At 49.6% G+C, this 23,488-nt stretch overlaps 1 protein-coding gene across 1 annotated transcript; it reads left to right on the forward strand.

The window, feature by feature from the left end:
- Positions 1 to 1,045: 1,045 nt before the first annotated feature.
- On the forward strand, positions 1,046 to 22,906 carry LOC119105996 (putative acyl-CoA dehydrogenase YngJ). The gene is made up of 15 exons (XM_037229591.1): positions 1,046 to 1,152; positions 5,651 to 5,815; positions 6,436 to 6,616; positions 7,229 to 7,357; positions 8,497 to 8,681; positions 9,166 to 9,280; positions 9,756 to 9,922; positions 12,292 to 12,422; positions 17,020 to 17,135; positions 19,027 to 19,144; positions 19,738 to 19,930; positions 20,845 to 21,012; positions 21,320 to 21,464; positions 21,796 to 22,018; positions 22,814 to 22,906. Exons 2-15 carry the CDS (start codon positions 5,666 to 5,668, stop codon positions 22,818 to 22,820), a joined length of 2,028 nt encoding a protein of 675 aa, XP_037085486.1. The 5' UTR covers positions 1,046 to 1,152; positions 5,651 to 5,665; the 3' UTR covers positions 22,821 to 22,906.
- The last annotated feature ends 582 nt before the right edge of the window (positions 22,907 to 23,488 follow it).

Below are 23,488 nucleotides of genomic sequence, written 5' to 3' on the forward strand. Positions count from 1 at the left end.
TTTTTTTTGTCCCCAATATCTGGGCCGGATGAAAAGGGACCAAAATTGAATGACCGGTACCAGACGGTAGATGGTAGAGCTTTCACGTTTGGACTGGCTAGGCAGTTTATCCTGTGCATTCCCTAGGACGATTGGATGCAAAACTAGACGACGGGAGCAAGCTGTTCATGCATCAATCTTCACAACGAGTGTTAAAATTTAGCACGCGCCCGGGTGCCGGTTGGATGGTTTCTACTCGCGTGGGAGTCAATTTGAATACCCCTGAGATCCCAGGAACTAGGAGAGCTAGAGACACCAAATTTATAGGGTGTGTTGGCCTGTAGGTGAACTCAATTTGTTCAAGGTTTGAGCTTCCTAAGTCATGACCTTCGGGTTAAATGAATTCAAACAAGGTCAAACCCTAGGTTGGTGTCCAAAGTGTCCATAGGACCTGCGTACCCGTTCTAAGCAAAAGGTCTTATGCTCATTTAAGGTCATCGATCTTGTTTGACTTTGCGGAGGTCATGGTGACCAAATTCATACAAGACTGTTTTGAGTTTTGAATTTGAATAAGCGACAGTCGGCAGAATGTTCCTAAGAATATAATGTTGACTTGGGTCATTTTAGGGCAGCGATCTATTCTAACCTTAAACAGGTTGCACGTTCGTTGTTGGTTTGTTATGCGCCGTTAGCTACGCAAGGTAGTCAATAGTTTTGTTCCGCCTATTTTAATGCCACAGCGTAGGCGTAGTTGCGGTAGACAAAGCCTTTTCCAGCCTCCCATCGTTAAAACTTTGCTCGCCAACTATGTCGAGACGAAACTCCAGGATAGCTGTTCCGCATCCTCGTATTCAGCGCAGGCAGGTTCATTGGACCTTTGAATGTGATGGATGACAGGCGCGGGGACCAGCAGTCTCCTCTCTCGCGTGGGGCCATTCCCTTCCGCCCGCCTCCGATGCGAGTAGACGACAAAAACTCACCTTGTCCCGCCCTCTAGCGGGCTCAAGGCCTGGACGCTCCGATGCGGTCCCAAGACGCGCAAGGTCACCGTCTCCGCGGTGGAAGGCGCCTCGGTATCAGTGCGTGGCAGCCCGGGACCGGCGCGAGGCCGGCGACCAGTCAGGCGAGCCCAGCAGACGGAGCAGTGGCAGGCGAAGTGAGCGGTGCCCTCTGGTGAGTTTGTCTTCGTGGAGCCACGCAAAGCAGGAGCTGTGATTGAGGTTTTTAATTGGTTTGGCACTAGTGCTTGGTGCCTGCGTAATGGGAATGACATCCTTTTCGCGACTGATTCATTTAAGCTCGCGTGAGCAATAGAGCTATCTGCGTTTATCATGAACGCGAACATGAAATATATGCATGAACCAAGAGCAGCCTGTCCATAATGCCGCGACCGCTGTCCGTAGCGTGTATGACCGTAAGCACAGACAACATCCTGTAATGCATTCATTATGTTAGGACCAAGCTTAGCGATTAGGTGAGGTGCATTATCGACGAAGAACTAAGTCAGCCGTTTGTGATGTGCGGTAGACGATGTAGTTTGTTGTGCACCACTTATGCCTCAGGTTTTGTGGATAGCTGGTTTCAGGGTCGCCAGATGAAACGGGAAAGTGTTGCCCAATAGGCGAGCGTGTGACATTCCGCGGAGGTCTGCGGAGCTGTCTGAGGTCATGTGGGTGTCCGGCGAGTTTTCGCGGGAGAGTTCGCACTGGTTGGCGTTGGAGGTGGCACGTTGTCGATAGAAGGCCCGCGGCAGAAGAATATCGAAGTTTCTCTTCTCGGAAGGGAAACGCAGGACGGCAGCTACCAAATTAACGAAGCGTTACAATTATTCGTAACTCGTTTCGAGCGTTTGCACGGGTGAAATTCGAGTCGGGAAAACATTCGTAGCAGAGATCACTGACTGCACCTAGAAACTACCACCCATGGGACAAGCTCACTCGTGACATATAACAAGCTCACCCATACTCAAGCTCACTAAATACTGTTACATCCTGCCTTTGTACTCGACAGGGTCGAAAATTATTTTTGATGCCATGCAGACCATGCTACGGTCACCATGCGCCAGTTTTATATTTTGTTGCCTGTTGGTTTGGCCAAATTACCGCAACGCAAACAAACAGAGGGCCCGAACCCGTTCAGGGGAGTCCGGATCGGACAAATAATTGCGGAACGCCACATTACGGACCAAATTTCTTAAAGAACATTTCTCAAAATTTGAATACATCAGGTCGTGAGCTCTACTCTTATGCGAGTTTCTTCAACTGTCTAACTGACGTCCATTTGACGTGGAAAAGGTGGCAGTAGTACACCAGTGGAAATAATGGCCGGCTGCCTGTTTTCATGACATGTACGTATTTTTGCACCAGCTCACCCAACTTTAAAGCATAAATTCGGTTAACTTTGGAGGGCAGCGGCCTGTGGCCTGTTAGTTATGGCCTTGGACTTGGCATCGCGAGTGCTAGGGTTCAAGTCCCGCCGCTGGAGGCTTACGTCATCTTTGATATCCACTGCGGTGTGGCGACGATGCTGTCGACGATGGTGCTGATGCTGATGCTGATGTTCATGATGATGATCGTTGTAATTATGAATATGATAATTATGTCGATGATGCTAATGGTGATTACGATGATAATTATGATGATGGGGATAGTGGTGATGATGATTAGTATGATTTCTTTCGGTTATTATTATTATTACAAAGACGACGATTATGATGCGTGTCGAATTAAGCTTAATGAGAGGTAAATGCGTTACAGGCAGGATTTAAGACCCGTAAGCGTGCAAACTGCCCAGGGAATGTGCAAACTAACGGATAAACCAGGTAGCGTGCAAAATCTCAAAGGAATTTGCAAACTCCCTGGGTGGTACGAGAATTTGCGAACACACTGTGGGTTTGCAGGCTCCCCAGGTAATTTGCCAAATTTCGAGGGTATTTTCAAAAAGGAATTATATTCCACATGATAGTGAATGGCTTTAAACCCTGGGGCATTTAAGGGAGGGGCAGTTAGTACATGGTCAGCTTAAAGTTTTTACATGCATTGATGCCTACGTGAGTACGGACCAAGAACGGACCAAGGAATACGGAGCGTGTGAGTACGGACCAAGGAGTACGGGGCGAGACAGTTTTGAGTAGACCAGTGAATATACATACTGTGGTAAAATGCACTGTACGAAAGTTCTTTCGCCTGCTGCACAATATGTTAACTGGGGATTTCGGGTTGAGTGCCGACGGAACGAAATGTGAAAAGATAAGACGCATTGAGACAAAATAAAGCGCTTACTGCTATTACTTTCGCATCGCATTTCAATCTGTACATCTTTCATTCCTTTGACTATCACCTCAAAATGAACACATTAGGCCCGTTCCTCTCACTAGTTTCTTTTGAGCAACTCCGTGACATGGCGGCGAACTCTCCGCTGACGAGGTGGAGACGTTTCGCTAAGATCAGCTGAAAACCAGGACGAGATGCCGACTAGTTCATTGGAACACTGCTGACTGAACACTGCTTATCACCGGCCTGTCACCTGCCGCCTTAGCTCGAAAAAGTGACCTCAGGTCACGGCGTGGATCAGCATCGAGGATCTTTCATCCTGGCTTTAGTCCAACATTGCGATCGTGCTGTATGTTTGACAAGGACATGATGTAATGAATCCGTGAATAGCAAATGCGACGAAAAATAACCGTCCTTAATCACACACATTTAACTTTATTCTGGCCATTTGTCAGCAGCCAGGAAAAATGACCTACGTTTTTTTCGTTCACAATGGACAGAACAATGCGGCTTTGTATTGAGGTGCCGGGTGATCTTCCACAATCCTGCGGCGACGGAAAAAGTCAGCCAGGCTTCTTTCAGACGAATGAGATCTGGATATACTGCCCCTGTCATGGCTCCAAAACAAAACAAAAAACGCATTCTTCTAGGCTTACGCCTTGTAGTCTTCAACGACTGCAGGTCAGGTGCTGTTAATGCACCTGAAAACCTGTGCCACAACTCATAAACTGCGTGCTATTGTGGCTCGTAGCAACGAGAAGAGGCATAATATTAAATATTACTGTTCCTTCCGCGTTTATAACTTCTCCATTTATAATTACATGTTAGAGTGATGGTCCAAGGGGAGTATTGATTCCTGCTGGGTCTTTTCAAAATGCGTGTAATGATCAGATGGACTGCACGCTTGGTTTTCACGTACACCTCCGAATGACCGATGGATGCGCACAATGCATGGGGTCGATCTCACGTCTCGACCTTTGGTGTGTGTCATTGTGGACCAAAATGAATATTTTCAAGCACGGAGAAGGATTCTTGTGTGTTTTTAGGTAAACAGATTCGGTAGCGGTAGTCAAAGGCGTAGCTGTTTTGCATCCGATGCAGATGCAAGATGCTATACCATTAAAACATATTTGCATCAACGAGGACCACAAGAAAACAGTCGAAAAAGTTTAGCAAATTTCCCAGTAATTTTGCAAGCTCACTTAGGAAGTTTGCAAATTCCCTAGACACCTAAGGAGTTCACAAGCTCTTCATGGACTTCGCAAACTACCTGGCTTATCAGGCAGTTTGCAAACTCCCGGGTTTTTCATTCTGCCTGTGACGTATATAAAACATACGTCGTGTCAAGGAAATGACCAATTTCGGCCTGTATTACGATAGCAAATGGACACATCCGAGTACAAGCCGACTTCACCCATATTGATGCACAAATCCCAAATCACTAATATGTCTGGTGGCATCAATCAAATAAGGGCTTCGCTTGCGCAAAGGGAACTAGATTCTGAGTGCAGGACCCAATCTATCTGTTTGGAAACCCAGTTAGGGTCTGTAAAAAGTGTCACACTATCACACAGGGTGTTGCAATGTTCTGTTTTCTAGTTATTAGTTGCTAACTTCTGATAAGATATCAACGGCAAAATCCTTAGGGACCCGGGTTTTTTTGGTATGTCTTTTAATGTCGAAAGCAACTGATGTTCAATATGCCGGGAGGGAGTGCGTAAATGAAGGTAACAACAGCCATCGAGAGACATTTTGAATATACTTGTCTTTTACAGAACAGTTATGGTCGTGATTATGACTCGTTTCCAGTGGTGCTCAATGCCATGACTCGTGTCCGTGGACACTGCTGGAAATTTCTAATGCTTTCATGATATTTTCCAACGATAAATTTCTAATGCTTTCATGATATTTTGCCGCATCCGTGGTCTTGGGGAAAGATGCTGGACTCGTAATCCAGCGGCACTGGGTACGAGTCCCAGAGTGGGCGCATTGTTTGACCCGACTGAAAAGGAAAGGCCAGCTGGCAACTGGCCAGCGAGGTTCAACCCAGACCCGAGGCGGCCGTGTTGCAGCATTGTGCGGCACGTAAAACCCTTCGCATCCCTGTCTGGCGAAAGGGCGGAGGCAAAATTAGCCGTTGAACTGGACGGCACGCTTGGGTGGTGGGTTCGGGGTACACGCAACAAGCTATGCTTAGCAGGTACTCTGAATCCGAAGTCACCCTTACAAACCATTCGGAATAAATTTATAAAAAACGGATAATTGATATACGTGGTTAATCAAGACATATGGACCATTGAAACCTGGATGTTTTCGCCATCGGAACCGAGTGTGCCTCCTTGTCTCAGATGTTTCACCAGATGTCCCTGCAGATGTCTCACCAGGCCCCTATGTCACAGACAGCCGGGAGCAGCATGGCAGATGGATCCCAGAAGATGTGGGGCTCACGCCCGTTTTGGGGCGTTGGGTCCGAGTTTGACCCTTCATGGACGCTGACCGACCGGCAGAAGAAGCTCGAGGCGGACCTCATCGAGCTCTGCCGCAAGAAGATACGACCTCACGCGGTGCGTGCTCGCCTTGAAATAGATCAGACCTTCCTCTTGAAAGACACACAGTTATGTAATACAGTACAGCACATATTTCTGCTAAATCACACATTACACACTACATTCATCATCGTCATCATCACCACGCATTGCAGAATCACAGTCTACTGTAGTTGCGCTGGTGGAGTGATCCGTGATATCGCCGGTCCGGTACTGTTCTGCTGTCATGGAGCGAGAACAGCACGCACGTGCTGTTCTCTTATTATGCTATGTTTGACTGATGTAAGTAATGCCTTCAGCGTCGAGTGCTGTCGATATAACCGATATATCATCTGTAACGTCATCTACACAGTACCTCTTGAAATACTGAATGCCGATAACCTAGCATAAGAACTTTGAACTGATGAGTGCATTCTGCGTGATATTTGTGGGCGCCAGCCTTTTAACCGGCCGTTTTATATCTGCCTGGCAAGGGGCTTAGAAAAGCCATGCTGTGTGGAGATGCCCCATGATATGCATGAATATAATGACGACTCTGATGAAGTGGCTATCGGCTGTCTCATAACTTTTGACGAATGCTGAACAGCAAAGGTGTGTTTCGGTTGGCTACGTGGTAACAGTGCGCTGCTTTGGTGCAGATCCACTGTGACAAAACCTACACCTTCCCACGGGAGTCGATGAACGCCCTGGCCGACATGGGGCTGCTGGGTGTGATTGTCCCGAAAGAGCTGGGCGGACTCGGAGAGAGTCACGTGTGCGCCGCCATGGTGGTCGAGACTCTGGCCCGCTACGGCTGCCCCAGCACCGCCATGGTCTACAGTGAGTAATGTCGGTAGCACCGCGATGGTCTACTGTGAGTAATGTCGGTAGCACCGCCATGATCTACAGTGAGTAATGTCGGTAGCACCGCGATGGTCTACTGTGAGTAATGTCGGTAGCACCGCCATGATCTACAGTGAGTAATGTCGGTAGCACCGCCATGACCTACAGTGAATGCTGTCCTTCAGAATCAGCATGGTCTCAACCGCCGCTGTTTCGATCGAGCACTGTTGTCCACAACGTCATGGTCTACAGCAGATAACCCCACCAGCGCCGTCATAGTCTACAGTAATTTGTGTCAGTAGCACCGCCATGGTCTTCAGTAAGCACTGTCGCCTACACTGCGATAGTCTACACTGGTGATCATTGCCAGCATCGCCGTGGCCTGCGGCCGGTGTCGCCGTCAGTTACCTACCACGCCTGCTTTAGCTGTCCCAGTACAGCTACGGCATAGACCCAATGGCTCTTTTACCTTATTGTTGGCCTCACCCACGGCCATTCCCGGCCGTTGCGGTGCCGACATGAGTTAAACAACGGCGTGACTTGTTGAGAAGTGCGGCATTCCAAGCGTTCCCACGAGGCGAAAGGCTGACGTGGATTGTTCGTCTGCAGCCATGCACGTGGCGGCGCTGTCTGCCCTGCTGTTCCGCTACCACAACAACGCCACAATCCAGGACCTGCTGCGCCGCCTGGACAAGGAGAGGCTGGTGGGCACGGTATCCTACAGCGACCCAGCCACTGGTGAGTGGTGTACTTCAGGCATGTACGCGCTGGGGTTTGGCTCGAAGGCACTGGACTCGGGGGAAGGCACATATCTTGCACTGCCGTTATGGAGTGTTAAGATATTTTCTCCCAGAAGGGCAGCCGTTGCGCCGCCGTTATGGAGTGTTAAGGTACTGTCTCCCAGGTATTTCCTCCCTTCTTTCTCTGATGTTTTTCCTGATTTTGTGGGATTCTATTTTTCAATTATTATGCTGTGTATTCTGCCTGCTTTCTCCCATGATGCTCTCGACATCATCTCCTATCACTTTTTTGACCCACCATTCATACATTTGCCTGCCTTTTTCCGCGCCCTCTTGACCTTCTGAGTCATCTCCCCGACCTTAGTATGTATTTTTCCTATCCTGTCAGATCGTTACATTCCCGGATGCCTACATCTGGATTTACCCCTGTGCCTTCATCATATCCCGACGTGTCCGTTTTCCCCATCTCCCGAGTATTCTTGCCTTTCTGCTACGCCGTCTGCGTGGCTTTTTGTGGTGGCTTCTTCCTGATGTAATCGCATTCCTTCTCGCTTGCCTTAAGCCTGACATTTTTCCTGGCCTTCGCATGATGATTTTTACTGACCCTTTCCTATCGCTTCTTTTGAGCATTTGCACGTGCTTTTCCCTGGCCCTTATCCTTGCCTACTGCCCGTCGTATTCCCGTATACCAAGCAGCCATTTCGGTTGCCGAAACCATTCAACTGCCTCCAGCGGCTGTCTCTTGCGGTACCCAACCTCAGTCTGCGTCTCTGATGACCATTCCCCACTACTGTCCAGCAGTCATTATCCGGATCTTCCCTCACTGTCTATCACCTGTTGTGTCTTAGGCTGCCATAATTGGTTCCCGCTATCGTCCAGCAGTCATATTTGGTTCCCGCTGTCGTCCAACAGTCATTATCCGGACATCCCCCCCCCCCCCACACACACACTATCTATCACCTACTGTGTCTTGGCGGCTATATTTGGTTCCTGCTGTCGTCCAACAGTCATTATCCGGACATTCCACTCACTATCTATCACCTGTCGTGTCTTAGGCGGCCATAGTCAGTTCCCGCTGTCGTCCAACAGTCATTATCCGGATCTTCACCTCACTGTCTATCACCTGTTGTGTCTCAGGCGGCCATATTTGGTTCCCGCTGTCGTCCAAGTGTCGTCAGTTGGACGCTGAGCACGTGAAGATGCTCAAGTACGGCTCGTGGTCCACCTCGGCTGGGTTTGCTGACTGGTACGCCATCCAGACAGTCAGCCCCGGTGCCAAGCCCGGCAACTTCGCAGACCTCACCAACTTCCTGGTCTTTAAGGTGGGCGAGAGTAACCATGGCAACGCATAACGGTGCCTCACTTTGTTGACGGGCTAGCCAGTTAGCCACTTCTTGAAACTGTACTGAACCCCAGTATTCAGCAATATAGTGTTACAGTGTTTAGACCACAATGAAACTGCGTTGCGATCTCGCTTTTATGTTTGTTTTTTATATTCTGTTATGTTTTCGCATGTTTTTACACTTCCTACAAACTATTTGGAATCCCACTTGTAATTAGCCGCGTCATGTGTTGTAGACTCGTGTGTGTCGTAGACGCGGTTTTGTTTTCTACAATTGCACGATTTAGAGCAGGTTAACATTTCCACGTGATCAAAAGGGAACTGTGTTTCGCCAAACTTTATGTTTGCCCATTTATAAAAATGCGGAGCAGTCCCTTCAATCCTTCTAGCCCATTGTCTGCCCCCATGCGCAGTCGTGTAGGAGATGCGTCATCACGTGAACATTGTTACACCTCCTGTTGCAGGACGAAGTTCGAGCGAATTCACACGACTGGCTTTCCCTGGGCATGCACGGTAACCAGTCAGGACCGGTGATATGTGAAGGCGTCCTGACCGTTGATAGAATGATTGGCCCTATAGGTAAGTCACGTGCTTAGTGGAAGAAGAGGCGCATTAGTGCTTGGTAATTAGCAGAGGTACATGGGGTAGCCACAACAAATAGATTTTGGCCGGTAGAATAGTGCGGAATGCAAGAAAGTAGAGTCTGGCATGCCCGTTAGCCCAAATAGTGTCCTCATTGGCGAATGTTTGTAATGACATAATGGCCCACTTTACATAGGCTAGAGGAGTAAAGTTTCCACGGGCGTGCTATTTCATGGGGAATTTACTTCGGTTGTCATGCTGTTGTATATACATATGTTGATAAAATGTTAAGACGTTGACAATTTACTACTACGGGTCCCGATGTCCATTGGGCGCGACGCGACTGGTCTGACATTCCGTGAACTTTTTACATGAAGGCAGCACTACACCAGGCCTTTACGAGACGTTTGTCATCAGCAACATGGCCGAAAGCCTTGAGTCCGCGAGATCTCACGCTCTCTGGACGACACAGGCGATGGCTTCCGCTCCAGCCAAGAGCTCGTCACATTCTTCCTGCTCCTGACTTCGGCCTGCTGGAACGGCATCTCCATGGCCTGCATCGACCTGGTGAAGAAGCACGTCACCAGGAAGACGCACGGCGACGTAGGCATGCGCGTGTGCGACTATCCGACCATCCAGGTCAGTGTTGGGGTGCTAGTAGATGTCGAGGAGGCCCCTTTCCCCTGTTAAGGGCTGGAGTCTACCTGTGGAAAGCACATAAATGGCAAGTGCACTGTGCCTGCCAAGGACCGTTATCGACGGGAGGTTTTAACAAGGACGATATGGTGGTTCTTATGTAGCGATTTTTCCCATTTTCACAGGATTGACCCTGCACGTTGTGGTGTTCCGTATGCAAACAAACATTGCAAAGCTTGGGAGCGATGTAATATTAAGAATTGCTTTCTTGCGGCTGTAGTTAGTCATGTCACTTGGGCTGTATTAAGCATGGGCCTAATATTTTTTTTTAAATATGGGGCTAATGCCTCAAATTGCAGTGTTTGGAATGACACCATTTTATGAAAAATAGGTTCCACAGTTCAGTGAAATTGCTTTTAAAAAAACGCATGGCATTTACGAGAAAAAAACGCCGAATTTCAGTGTCGTGGTGAAGCACAATGCGAGTTTGAGATACTCATAACAAGTTTTCGCAGAAGCTTCTATCTCAGCCTCTTCGGGTGTCATTCAACCATTTGCTTTTTCACAGATGCGTGACAATCTCGTTTATGGTTAGTGTTGGTGCAAGAGACGGGAAGGTCAGGAGAAGGTGATACAATGCGTATCGCACCAATTTACCTACGCATTAAAGAAACGGGAGACCAATGAGCGCGAACTGTCGCCATTTTATGTGCTTAAAAACTTCCTTCCATAATTTTCGGAACCAAACACGTAGACTTCATTGATAAGCAGTCGCTGAAACATATCTCGACAAGTGGAATGCAAAACCCGACGGTCAAAAGATGAGCTATCATAGTGATTGGTTATTGCTGCAACATTAAGTAGGCTAGCAGCACTAAAAGCGCTCCACGCGGTCTCTTCGATGATGTAGTCGCGCAGCATTTGCTGCCTGTGCTCTTCCACCTGGTCTCTGAGTTTGACCGGGGTTCGGCGAGGACGCTGTCGGATTGGAGCTGCGCCTGCTGCCGCGATCTGGCGCGCCACCAGCTGTGTCTCGGGTTCGGCGAGGCCGCTGTCGGATTGGAGCTGCGCCTGCTGCCGCGATCTGGCGCGCCACCAGCTGTGTCTCGGGTTCGGCGAGGCCGCTGTCGGATTGGAGCTGCGCCTGCTGCCGCGATCTGACGCGCCACCAACTGTGTCCTCCCGTTGTCCTCGGAATGCGGACCGAATATGCCGCGGTATTGAGAGATTAAGCCCTTCAGGTTAGTTCACCCCTTTGGGCTCATTTCGCAGAGCTCCTAGTCCAAGCCTGGAAATGGATGAACTGTGATTTTGCTCGCGTTTTGTGGCGCTGTGAGCGTCTGTCTTTTGCAGACTGCGGCTACTAAGCTAGCAGCACAGGGGGGCTCCGCATTCCCGCAAACGTTGTCTTCGCGCCCTTCCCTCACGACATAGAATGTTGCAACACCCGATCCCTTCAAGATCCGGAACTCGTCTGAGCCGATTTTTGTCAGTCTGATTGTCAGCGTGCACTACTCGTCGACGGTCGACATCGAAGGTTTATTTGTGAGGAACGGAATGTGTTGTTTCATGTTATATTACGACAAATTGTCATATGTTAAGCTACGGAAAATTCTACACCGCAAAACATCCGTGACCGACCTCAGCTGCTTTGGGGTGGTCATAAATGTAAGTTAATCGTTTCCAAACTTCGCATTGTATGTTCGCACATCTAGCTCTTAATTCGCGCCAGCAGCGCTACCGAAAATTGGAAAATCGCAACGTAAAAATCCCCCGATTTGGCGTACTTTTCTGATGGTTGATTGGTAACGGAACTGATGTTTGATTCTTAAGATTATTTGTGAGCGTGCAGTGACTTTTTGCATGAAGGGGAGTATCACCTGCATCACGCAGGGCTTATCACCTGTCTAATTTCGCTCGCCGTGAATACCACTAGCAATCGGAAGGAATCGCGTCATGTCGCGGTGTACCCTGTCTTGTTGCCTTATGTGCCAGTGATGGACCCCACGGTTGTTGACCGAGAGCTTCTCATTTCTTACTAGAGCTGCTCATTGCTGGCCGACAGCGTCACGCTGCTTACCAATAGCGATTCATTCCTGACCGAGAATGGCTCATTGCTGACTGAGAGCGACTCATTGCTGGCCGAGGGCGGCGCATTGCTGACCGAAAACGGTACATTGCTGACCGAGAGCATCACATTGTTGACCGAGAACAGCACACTGCTGACCAAGAGCGGTACATTGCTGACCGAGAGCGGCTCATTGCTGACCGAGAGCGGCACACTGCTTGTCGAGAACTGCTCATTGCTGACCGAGAGCAGCACATTACTAATCGAAAGCGGCTCAATGCTGACCGAGTGCGGCACATTGCAGGACTACTTCGGCCAGTGTGTGTGCGAAACCAGCGCCATTCGCCTAATGTGCGCGTCATTGGCCACGAGTCTCGACCAAGTGACAGACAACAACAGCTGGGACAAGCACACGGACCTCGACTACATGCCGAGGTCAGTGGATCGGTGGTTAGTTAGTCGGTGGATCCGTGGTCAGTTAGCCGGTGGTGCATAGTGGTTAGTTAGTTGGTGGTGGGCCGGTTGGTCAGTTGGCCGGTGTGGGGGGTGGTGGTTAGTTAGCCGGCGGATTGGTGGTTAGTTAGCCGGTGGCAGACCAGTGTTATTTAGCCGGTGGTGGGCCGGTGTAGTTAGCCGGTGATGGGCCAGTGTTAGTTAGCCGGTGGTGGGCCAGTGGGTAGCTAGCCAGTGCTGGGCGAGTAGTTGGTTACCTGGTGGATCGGTGTTTAGTTAGTCGGTGGATCGGTGGTAAAGTCGGCGGTGGGCCGGTGGCTGGTTAGCTGGTGGTGGGCCAGTAGTTAGCCGGTGGATCGGTGGTTAGTTAGCCGGCGGATTGGTGGTTAATTTGCCGGTGGGCCGGTGTTAGCCGGTGGTGGGCTGGTGGCTAGTTACCCAGTGGTGGGCCAGTAGTTAGTTAGCCGATGGATCGGTGGTTAGTTAGCCGGTGAATCGGTGCCAAGTCAGCCGGCGGTGGGCCGGTGGCTTGTTAGCTGGTGGTGAGCCAGTAGTTAGTTAGCCGGCGGATCGGTGGTCAGCTAGCTGGTGGATCGGTGGTTAGTTAGCCGGTGGTGGGCCGGTGGTTAGGTGGCTGCAGCTTCGGGGTGTCCATAGTGGTGCAATCGGTGGTAGTGACAAAACAACCCCGTCGAAGTCAGGGCTGAAAAGGCCGGGCCGCTGCGGCTACACACTTAAGTTTGGCTTACGTTACGACCTGCTCGGCGTGCGGCCTCCGCGGTGCTGACCAGGCCCGTAATGAACAATAGGTGCACGGTTGTGAGTTTCGAGCAATGCGTGCTGTAAACACAACCGCGTTACAGTGAGGGCTACAAAACAAAATACGGAAAGGCAGGACTCAGATCCAGGTCTCCTCATGTTACAGGCTTGTTTGAGACTCGTGATGATAGCCGTACATCGCTTGCGTTCAAATTGCTGATATGTGTGAAGCGGAACGCGGACTGCATAATTCGTGAAGTTTGCGTGCCTGCTGCTTCTTGTGATTGCCCAACGGTGACTTGTAACCGCAAAATCGCAAAGTAACTGTATTTGAAAACCCTGCGTTCCATGGATATTACCGGTATTGTTGTGCCTGAAATTTGTACTGAGTTGTTTCAAATTCCCCAGATTATCTTTCTTGTATATTACTAAAGGAACAGTGTGTGTGTGTCCGCCATTTGAGTTAGACCATCTGCAGGCTAAACGGTCGGGAATTTTTCCGTGAAATTTGCACAGGACCAAGGCTCGGTTGCGGCGCGTGACAGAGTCGCGTCAAAATTCTACATTTCGTAAAAATGAGCGCGTGCTGAGCGAAACACGAGCGCAAAAACCCCGTAAGTTTAACACGGGCGACGCCGATTTAGCGATTCCGGCCGACGGCCCGACACGCTTCGCTTTCTGGAGCCGTATCTTGATAACTAAGGGTCGCAGCGACATGCAACTTGCGCAGTGCGATAGGACACGGAATGGGCCATCGTAATCTGATATTTTTCCCTCCACGTGACTCGTGACACGTGCACACGTGTTGACAAGATGAAATCGGCCGTTTCTGAAAAATTTGAACCTAGCGTTGAAAACTACACCAGCGTGTCGGTCGATTCGTCCTGTCTCTGATGCACTCTTGTTGACCGCATCTATAATAAAAAAATGCCGCTCGCACATGGACCTAGACTAAGGGGCTGCATGACGGCATTTCCACCGCGACGGCGTCATTTAGCGGCATAACACGGCATTTCCACCGCAAGTTACTGCCCGACTCCCGGCGTACGACCTAGGCGTTAAGGGTCAAAATGGCCCTTCGCGCCTCGGGCTTTCGACTTTGTTCATTTAGCCACGCTTCATATTAAACGAGCACTCGGGCCGTGTTTTCAGTCTGTCCGGCAATGGACCGGAGGGCGGGTCGCCAACGGGGGCGATCTCTGCCTAGGCGGGGCGGCCGGCGGCGCGCTGTGCCTTGCGGGCGCTGTGCGCGCACAGGCGTGGTTTTTGTTTCCCAACATTTACAATAGACGCGGATACACTTTCAGGCGCATCGCGAGTTTCTGCAACGCACCGTTGCGTTGCAAATTGCACAACAACTTACTAGATGCCAAGTTTTAATATTCGAAAGGTACGGTGACACGTATGATACGGTATGGGATCATAGATGGATTTTGCTCTCTTCCACGGATTTGCACCTTTTGAGCCAAACTTCGGCACCTATGGCACTAACACACCCGGGATTGGCGCGCTTGAATGATGAATGGAAGGAACGAGATGACAATGTTTGGTGACGCGTGCTACATTTCAGGGCGCCCATGTATTTAACTATGGATTTACACAATTTTGGTCTTTCGAGGGGCTCGCACGTTTTCATAATATCTCACAAACCAGGGAATAAAGTGCACATCGACTGGCATGCTTCAATAGGTGATCTAACGGGCAATCACTGAAACACGTACGATTCACGCTGCACGTGTCATATGACACAGTGTCATATACGTAGAAGCACGAGACTGGCATGCTGCGACAGGCCATTGAAGGGGAAATCTCATGGCCACATGTGTCACAAGTGCGGCGTGGCACGTTATACGTGTCGGGCACTCACGAGCCAGGAAGATGGCTTTTGCTCTCTTCCACGGGTGCCCACACTTTGTGCCCCATCTCGGCACCCAGAGCACGGAGGCACTGGGGAGTGGCATACATCTATAAGAAATCGGTTAGATGCTGGTGTCGCATGAATAGGCACGTCGCACGTGCTGTATGAATAGATGGGGAATCGAAGAATCACGTGGTATAGGTTGTAGGCCACGCACGCGCGAGCCAGGAAAATTGATTTGGCCGCTACCGACCGTTCTTCACGCTTCGATACAATGCAATGCTACTTAATACAACGGCACTGCGAGCTGCCATGATACAAAAGACTGACAGTTAATGGAAGGGATAAAAATCACCAGCCACACCCGACGGTCATTCGCTCATCCCATGGAATAGGTTTGGCTGTGTTGCAGAGAGCGCGGCGAAATGCGATCTCTCCTGCCGGTGGCCGCCAGAGACCCCCAGCACCGCGCGCGGCCTGCGGCCGAGTCTTTTTCACACTTTATGCGATATCTCGGCAACCAGGGCACCTAGAACCGTGATTCCAACTGCAAAAGATACCTAATGAAATTTTCCAAGTTGTACATCAGCGCAGCGAAGCAAGCGCGCAAGCGCTTGTTTAATTCTAGTTTTGCTGATTTTGGTTTCGCGACACGTTGATATTTGTTGTGGTAGTTAAATTTTCAAAGGTCATTTTGCAAATGCTGTTGCAAAGAAGCATTATCATTTCATTACCCTCCAATATGTTCCCAACCCTTGCTGTGGTGGAGTCTCAAATCCGACGCCGATGTGGTGTCATTTTGTGTGTTGACAATCTGGAAGCAGCACTTATGATTATCACCAGTTAAAAGAGATGACATACCAAATTTAGTGAATGCGCAGGACAAATTTTCCTTGATTCAGTGTGCAGATACATTCTTAAAGTGTTCCTATATCGAATGTTAAAAGCAGGTAAGATTCAAATGAGCCAAATTTTAGAACTGTTTGATGGACACAAAAATTAAACGCACAAAGTTGTTAGCTAGGCAGCGCGAGATACAGTGCGGCCCCAACTTCGACAAACTCAGAAAAATTACGAATGCGGTCATCGAGATCATGTGTTCAGATTTCTTATGTTGAGTCGTTGACCTGCATTATACGAGGAGGTACAATTAAGCAAGTTCATAGGATGAACGTTGGCCATATTGATGGTACTGGCATTCCGAAGCTGGACTTATGACCACTCGTGATGATGTACCCAGCTTGAAACGTAAGTGAGGGGGGGGGGGGGGGAGTGGGAAGTGGTCAATGCCGTTCTACCTACCATCAATATCGTCAATACAGCCCATGTTTGATCTTGAACGCGTTTGGCCAATACCTTCTGGTATACTGAACTTCGACAGTTCAACATAACAACTTTGACTCAAAGCCAAAAAACCAGGCCTGAAAGCCTTTTTTGCTCATGTCGAGATGCATTTTTGAACGGGATGTAATGGAGTTGTAATAACTGTACTCTCTGAAGTATTAGCTACATCGCACTAGAGAACAGCGCCGATCGCCCCAGTTTATTCACAAACCGAGGAAGGTGTGAGGTGTGGTGTGGCTCAGAGCATAGGTGTACGGCGATTTACACCAAAATTGGAGGGCCATGTGGAATGTTACCGAAAATTTTTGCTGAGTTTCACAACTATGTCTCTTCTAGCATATGTCCTATCTATAAAACACGAGAAACACATCGGTAGCATCAATTTTCCCCTCCTCTGATTCCACAGAGAAAAAAAAAACATTCGGTGACTGACGAGGCAGCCTGACATGGTTACGTTACGCTATTTCGGGAGAAGTTAGCCACTGAACAAGCGCTACCCTGATGTAATAATTTTTAACGACGTTTCCGGCTCCAAAGTCGTCAAAGTCAAACATTCCATGAAATGTGGTTCTAGGAAGGAGGTAGATTTGTACTCAATTCATGCTGCTGACTTTTCAGAGCGCAGTTTGTCATCTGGCTATGGCAGCTGAAGTACGCCTCCTCAAAAAACGTAAACTACGTATCAGAGAAGATGCTACACGCGGCTGGAGGCTCCGGGTACAAAGTGGACCTAGGTGAGCGGCTACGAAGCTTCTTATAGCAACCTCGAACAAGCAAGACCACTTAGGACGCATGGCGAGCAAGTCGCCCACAGGAGAATGCGGAATCCAGAATACCCTGAAACGCCAGCGTCACGACAGCAGGGCCAGCGCCACGTACTTTGAGTTGGAGGGGCATGGATTTCCAAAGGGACTCCTGGACAAAATGAGCCTACTTATCGGGGAGGAGGGGGGGGGGGGGGCTCGGCATCATGCTCTATTCAAAGAGAAGGGATCCGAAGTTGCGTGCTTCCTTATCAAATTGTTACATACATCAGTATTCTGGCGAAGAAATATCAACAAGTTAAGATCCAGATTGAGCGCCCTCTGATTAATACAGGTACCTCCTTGACCCGAGGGCCTCCCAATCCGAAAGCAAAGCTTTCTGAGCCAAAAAAGGCTTTCCGATGCATACAGAGACCTCCTGGTTGAGTACAGAACGCTCCCGGTTCAGAAATGAAACAAGAAAATCCAACAAGGGGCCTTGTTATCCTGAAACAGAACATTCTGATTCGGAAATGCAGTTATCCGACGCGGGGTACCAGCGCATCATCCCCTGGGATGTGGGTGCGCCTCCCCCCCTCCCCGTCGGTCTGGTGTTGTGCAGCCCCCTGTACTCAAGGTATAGGGGTTCGACGACGATCGGATGGAAACCTTCCTTGTTTGAGATCTGTAGGGATCATAAGGGACTAACATTAGAGTCAGCACTTATTCCACACCAAGTTTCTCACCAAACGCGAGCCCAACATCATACGTCGCGCTTGCGTTTTGGGGTGCCAAGTTTTACAGCAGCCTGGCCAAGTTTTATATATATATATATATATATATATATATATATATATATATACCAAAACATAAAACGTATCGGGTGATAATCTCATTCAATGCCAGTAAAAACGCCCTCATTGAATGCAAAGCATGGTGCAGTGTTACTGTCTAGTGTTGGAACATGTGACGAGTCACAGCTGCTTTTACCCTGGGTATGGCTAGGAGACGTACCAACAAACCTCTGAGACTCACTTTGAAAGAACGCCTGGGAAGCACGCTGAAGCGAGCATTAAAAAGTCCATATTGTGTCATGGTTACATTACCGTGACGTTGTCAGGCCTAGTTCCGACTAGACTGCGACCCCCCCCCCGCCCCCCTGAGCCAGACAGGGTGGAAAGGGCGATGGATGCGCTTCGCAGCCAGGCTAGTGGCGGGTGTCTTCGCAGCCAGGCCAGGGAGGTGTGTCTGCCCCCTGCGATCCTATTTCGACCGCTCTGGAAACACTCGGCTGGGATGGCATCGCGAATCACTGTGCGCCACTGAGGCTTCCTGCATGTGTACGGGGGACCGCACGTTCGCGAATCCTCCCCCCCCCCCCCGTCCCACCTCCGGCGCAACGCGTGATTAATCATTGATATGCGCTGACTCTTCCAAAACTCGGGCTGTGTCGGGCGGCATCGGCTAACTACATCTGCCACGCGTCCGACTGGTCATCACCCAGTGTCAGTTTCCTTACCGCACCGCCGCCGCATGGAACCGGCTGCCCGCGAAGGACGGCCGCGCCCCCTCGCGCCAAGCGTTCTTGGCTGTTCTAAAGCACTGACTCATTGACTGAAGCTATTTTTGCCTGTGCGTGTATGTGCATCTATCGGTGCTATGTCTCTTTTTCTTTCGCGAATAGGCGGAAGGCTACCTTAACGTGGATGCGCCTTCAATAAAGTAAAATATAGAAATTATACCTTACATTGAATTATATGAAAGTTATTTGATTTTTAAGCGATCATTACTGATAAATTTGTAAAAATTAAGCGAAATGAAATGAACCTAGCTGAACCGAAATGTGAAGAAATAACCCAGGCGCTTGTTTATCGGCGGTCAGGGCTGGAGCGTCTGCTGCGGGATGGCAAGGCTGGATGGCTGATGGCGCCTAGCAACGAGGTGCTGCAACAGTTCGTCGGCAAGATCGCTCTGATGGGCATGGAAACCGTGGACTTCTGGTGAATGGCGCGCTAGAGCGGATTAGTTTCTATGCTGCTTTCATTCGTCTGATTTTGTTTCATGAAAGTGTGCTGATTTGACGGCTTCGTTAGACGCGCTTTTCATACATTTCTGTTATGGTCTTCAGCCATTTCCTGGCACTGATCACAGATAATCTCTTGTTCATCCTACCTGTATGATCCTAGCCCACGTGGAAATTGTCTGACTCCATGGTTTTTTGCCGGCACTGGAGTCTGACACCATACTTTTCCCCCGCACTTTCCCAAGAATGGCAAACACGTGACATAATGCTGCTTGTGATTTGTGGACGACAGCAGAAAAATGAATGCCAATATTGCCTGAGTGATAAGTAGTATGTGTGTGTCACGCTATTAACTTGCGTTTCGCTGCTTCATTTGCTTCTTTCAGTCGGAAGTTTGCTTCTGATTCTGCAATAATCCTGCGAGGTTTAATCTTACTACGGATGCTGCAAACCACGACATAATGCTGTTGCTAGATCCATCTCCTTATCTCCTTACCTCCAGCTGATCCACTGGCGACCCCCAACGATTGCTATCTGACCGACGCTGAACATTTGGCTCTGCTACAACAGGGAGCAGAAAATCAACCACCGCGCGGTGCACCACGAGCTGAAGAAGATGAGCTTGGAGCAGAAGGAGGCGCTCGCCAAGGAGCTGATGGAGGACGTGCAAAACGGCCGCGCCTCGGCTGACAAGGTTGCCAGCATCGACGATGAGGATTTCGAGAACCCTTTCAGCAGTGGGCCGCCCCATTACGTCAACAAGGTCTGTAGGTGACCCTCGCGAACGGTAAGGCCGAAACATCGGTATATTGATGTTTTCAGAATGATGCAAATTTAAAAGAGAAGAGGAGAAAAGGGGGAGGTAGTTCCGTTTGGGTTGCTTTCGCCTGCTCGAGTTTTAGCTACATGATTCCAGTACAGATGCTGAGATTCAACTTTCGTAAGTCAGTCTGGGTCACCATTGTGGCACAGATTTGATGTCCCCAAAAATACTCCCTCAATCCCCCCCCCGATCTTTGCCCTCAAAAATTGATTCGCTTACTTTTGATTTCTAAGCCAGGAGCGCTTGGCTAACACAATGCTATTGTACATTTATATGCATTCACGATTGGTACATGGCAAGGCGACTCGATATAAGAGAGAAAGGAGGCCGTGGCAAGCGATGTTTTCATGGTATCTAACAGTTACACTGACGGTACCAATATTTCGGACCGTGCTCATCTTCAAGCGTCAAGCTTTTGATTTACTTGCCTGCTTCTAGATCCGTTTACATGTCGATTCGACATGCACGAGATTGGATGATGTACACTTGCGAAAGGGGCTGCGCTGATTCGCTCTTCAACACGTCCCAGTTTGTAGTGCGAAGTTGCAACATGGACGATTTCTTCCGTGAAGCAACTAATGGTAAAGTTGTACTTCACATAAGAAAGAGAGGCGTCCAGCTCCTTTTTTTGTCGGCGTTATGAGTTGACAGCTCTTGTGTTGAGTTCACGACCTTCAGTATAGCGGGAGGTACCGATGAAACGACGCTGTTATGCTAATTAACCTTTATTTTGACCTTTATTAACCTTTATTAACCTTTATTCCGTATACCGGTTATATAACATTACGTCATTTAGCCAGTGCTTGCCGGTAAATTCTTCCCGGGCTTTTGATGTAGCCCTGCTGCATTTCCAGACGCTGACTCTGAATGGCCGCGAGTGCACGCCCGGCCTGAACCCGGACAGCTACACCAAGATGACGCTCCAGAAGCGTTCACCCATCGGCAACAACATGGAGCAGTTTGACTTCGCGTACCCCAGCAAGGACAAGCACAGCGGCTGCCTGCCGGGGCAATATGTCAAGGCACGTCTTTCGGGGTCAACGTTGAATGGGCTCTACCATGGAGAAACGTATAGTGTTGTTTTAAGATCATCTGATTAAACTTGTCTCGCGGACTGAGTTGCACGAGGCAAGTTTGTAGATGTCGTATAGAGAAGAAAGCCTCGGAAGATGAAAAAACTATGACGCGCGTTGTGCGAGAGTGCGCGGGCGCGGTTAGGATTTCCGCCCACCCGGCTTCAGCATCTGTGGACATACGCGGACACTTTCCATCTCACCACTATCTTCATCTCACTACCTATCTCACCACCATCACTCAATGCGTGTCCAGGTGCGGATCCAACCCGCCGGCCACCCGGTGCAGGAGCGCTACTTCTCACCCGTGTCTCGACCAGACGAGCCCGACCGGCTGCAGCTGGTCATCAAATTCGAGACGGCTGGCATCTTGTCGCACCATTTCCAGCAGCTCGAGCCGGGTGAGTGAAGACCGTGCACAGCCTCGACGGCAATGCCTGCTGTGGCGAGGACTAATGATAATAGAGGTAATAGTGAGCACGAAATGCGTCAGTTTTTCCAGGCTCTTTTGATGGTAGGTGGTGTTGTAAGAGCAACAGACTACAGAGTGATAAAGCACCTAGTCTTCATTGGCTTTGCGTCAGTACCGACACGTTGGGGCCCCACATTGCTACATTCGATGGTAGCTTCCGCATTCTACTCTGTCGGCAACATTCCTGTATAACAGTCCCATATGTTTGCATGTCACACTGCCCTATGGCGAGGACTGAAAACCCTTTTATCTGCACGCAGGAGATTCGATCGAGGTGATGGGTCCGTGCGGCGGCTTCGAGTACCACGCCAACACCACGGATCACCTGACCCTGATGGCCTCGGGCGCCGGGGATCACGCCCTGTCTGCAGCTGGTGCGCTCCATCATGGCGGACCCGCAGGACCGCACTCAGGTGCACCTGCTCTACCACTCCGAGACCATCGACGATGTCCTGCTCAAGGACGAGCTGGACAAATACCAGGGTCAGTCGCTCACCGCCGTCCCAGGGTCAGATAAAGGCAGCAGAAAAGGTAACCGGCAATGTTCCGCCCTGGCCCAGTAATGATCATTGCGTTAACAGCATTTGTGCATCAGCGTCCAAGTATCGGGCTCATTTCCTTTTTACCTTTTCTTCGTCAATGTGCCGCAAGTAACCACTGGGTCAGTGACGATGATGTCGGAGGATGTCCGGTATCTGTCCGTTGCCCGTTTCTATCGCAGTACAAACAGGCAACTCGTCACAACGGTTGGCAAGCTGCCAGCGCACAGGAATGGACGTCATGCATTGCAGTATGACCAACCTCGTGAACTGCTCACTGATCAGCCGGCATTGCTGTGGCGATGGAAGTCAGGACATAAGTAGTTCTGACTGCACTGAGTACGTTGGTGGGAAATACTGTCGACGGAAACGAAAGGTGTCATGGAGGAATATAGGCGATTGTTTGCACTTGCAGTTTTCAGCGAGTTTACCCGTAGATCAATTGCTTAAAGTGATAAGGCTGAACAGTCTAGACAGCGTCAGATTATATTCATTATACTTGGCAGTAACACTATAACGTTTTGGGTTGGGTTTCTTTTACATCTTGCCATTACATGAGAAGTGCGATGTTGTGTTAGTGCCGTAGCGGCAATGCTCAACTTTTATGTAAAAATAGTTAACTTTTGCTGTCTAGCACATCTTAATACTTTCGTGTGCTGTGCTGAGACAAACTTATATACCCTTTGAGCCTCTAAGTGGGATGTGTAACCCTCTTGCGTAACCTTTCTCTCTTCACCAGACACTGACCATCGGCTGAAAATCCTGTACAGCCTGGGCGAGGCGCCAGAGAACTGGGACGGCGAGGAAGGCTTCATCGATACCGACATGATCCAGCGCGCCGTACCAAAACCCAATGGGGGCCGCTGCAAGGTAACACTGCGCCGAGCCCAAACTAAGTGGGCGCTGTTTTGGGAACGATTTGGCTGGAACTAGAGTCCTCTCGGCTAGCGACGACCTTTGCGGTGGCATGGGACGGATGGGAGTAGAGAGTGGTGGCGCAAGATTTAATGCACCTGGCAATCTTCCACTAACTAGATTTATCCTCGCAGTGACACCTCTCCGGGGTTTGTACCGGCGCTCGACCGTTGTTCGGAGGGCGTTACAGGCGTTGGTTCATCGCTGCTGCATGGTGCATTCCCGGACAAACGCGTCTTTGCGGAAATGCAAGATGAAGCGGGAATGAGAAAAGAAGGGTTGATGGTGATGCTGAAAAGTTGGCATCACACTAGGCCCTGAACGAAGCGTACTTCGTTGCACAGCCTGGTACTTTGTTTAGTGTGCTGAGTTGGCGATCAAATAATTTCGGGAGACGGGTTGACATGAAAAGCATCTTACGTGCTGCGGACGCCATTCAGACAACCACAAGTGTGCGTACGTTTGTGGACGGGGAAGCTTGCGATAATGTGTCTGTATG

This window comes from Pollicipes pollicipes, unplaced genomic scaffold, assembly GCF_011947565.3.
Source record: "Pollicipes pollicipes isolate AB1234 unplaced genomic scaffold, Ppol_2.1 Scaffold_6138;HRSCAF=7277_pilon_pilon_pilon, whole genome shotgun sequence".
NCBI lineage: Eukaryota > Metazoa > Arthropoda > Thecostraca > Pollicipedomorpha > Pollicipedidae > Pollicipes > Pollicipes pollicipes.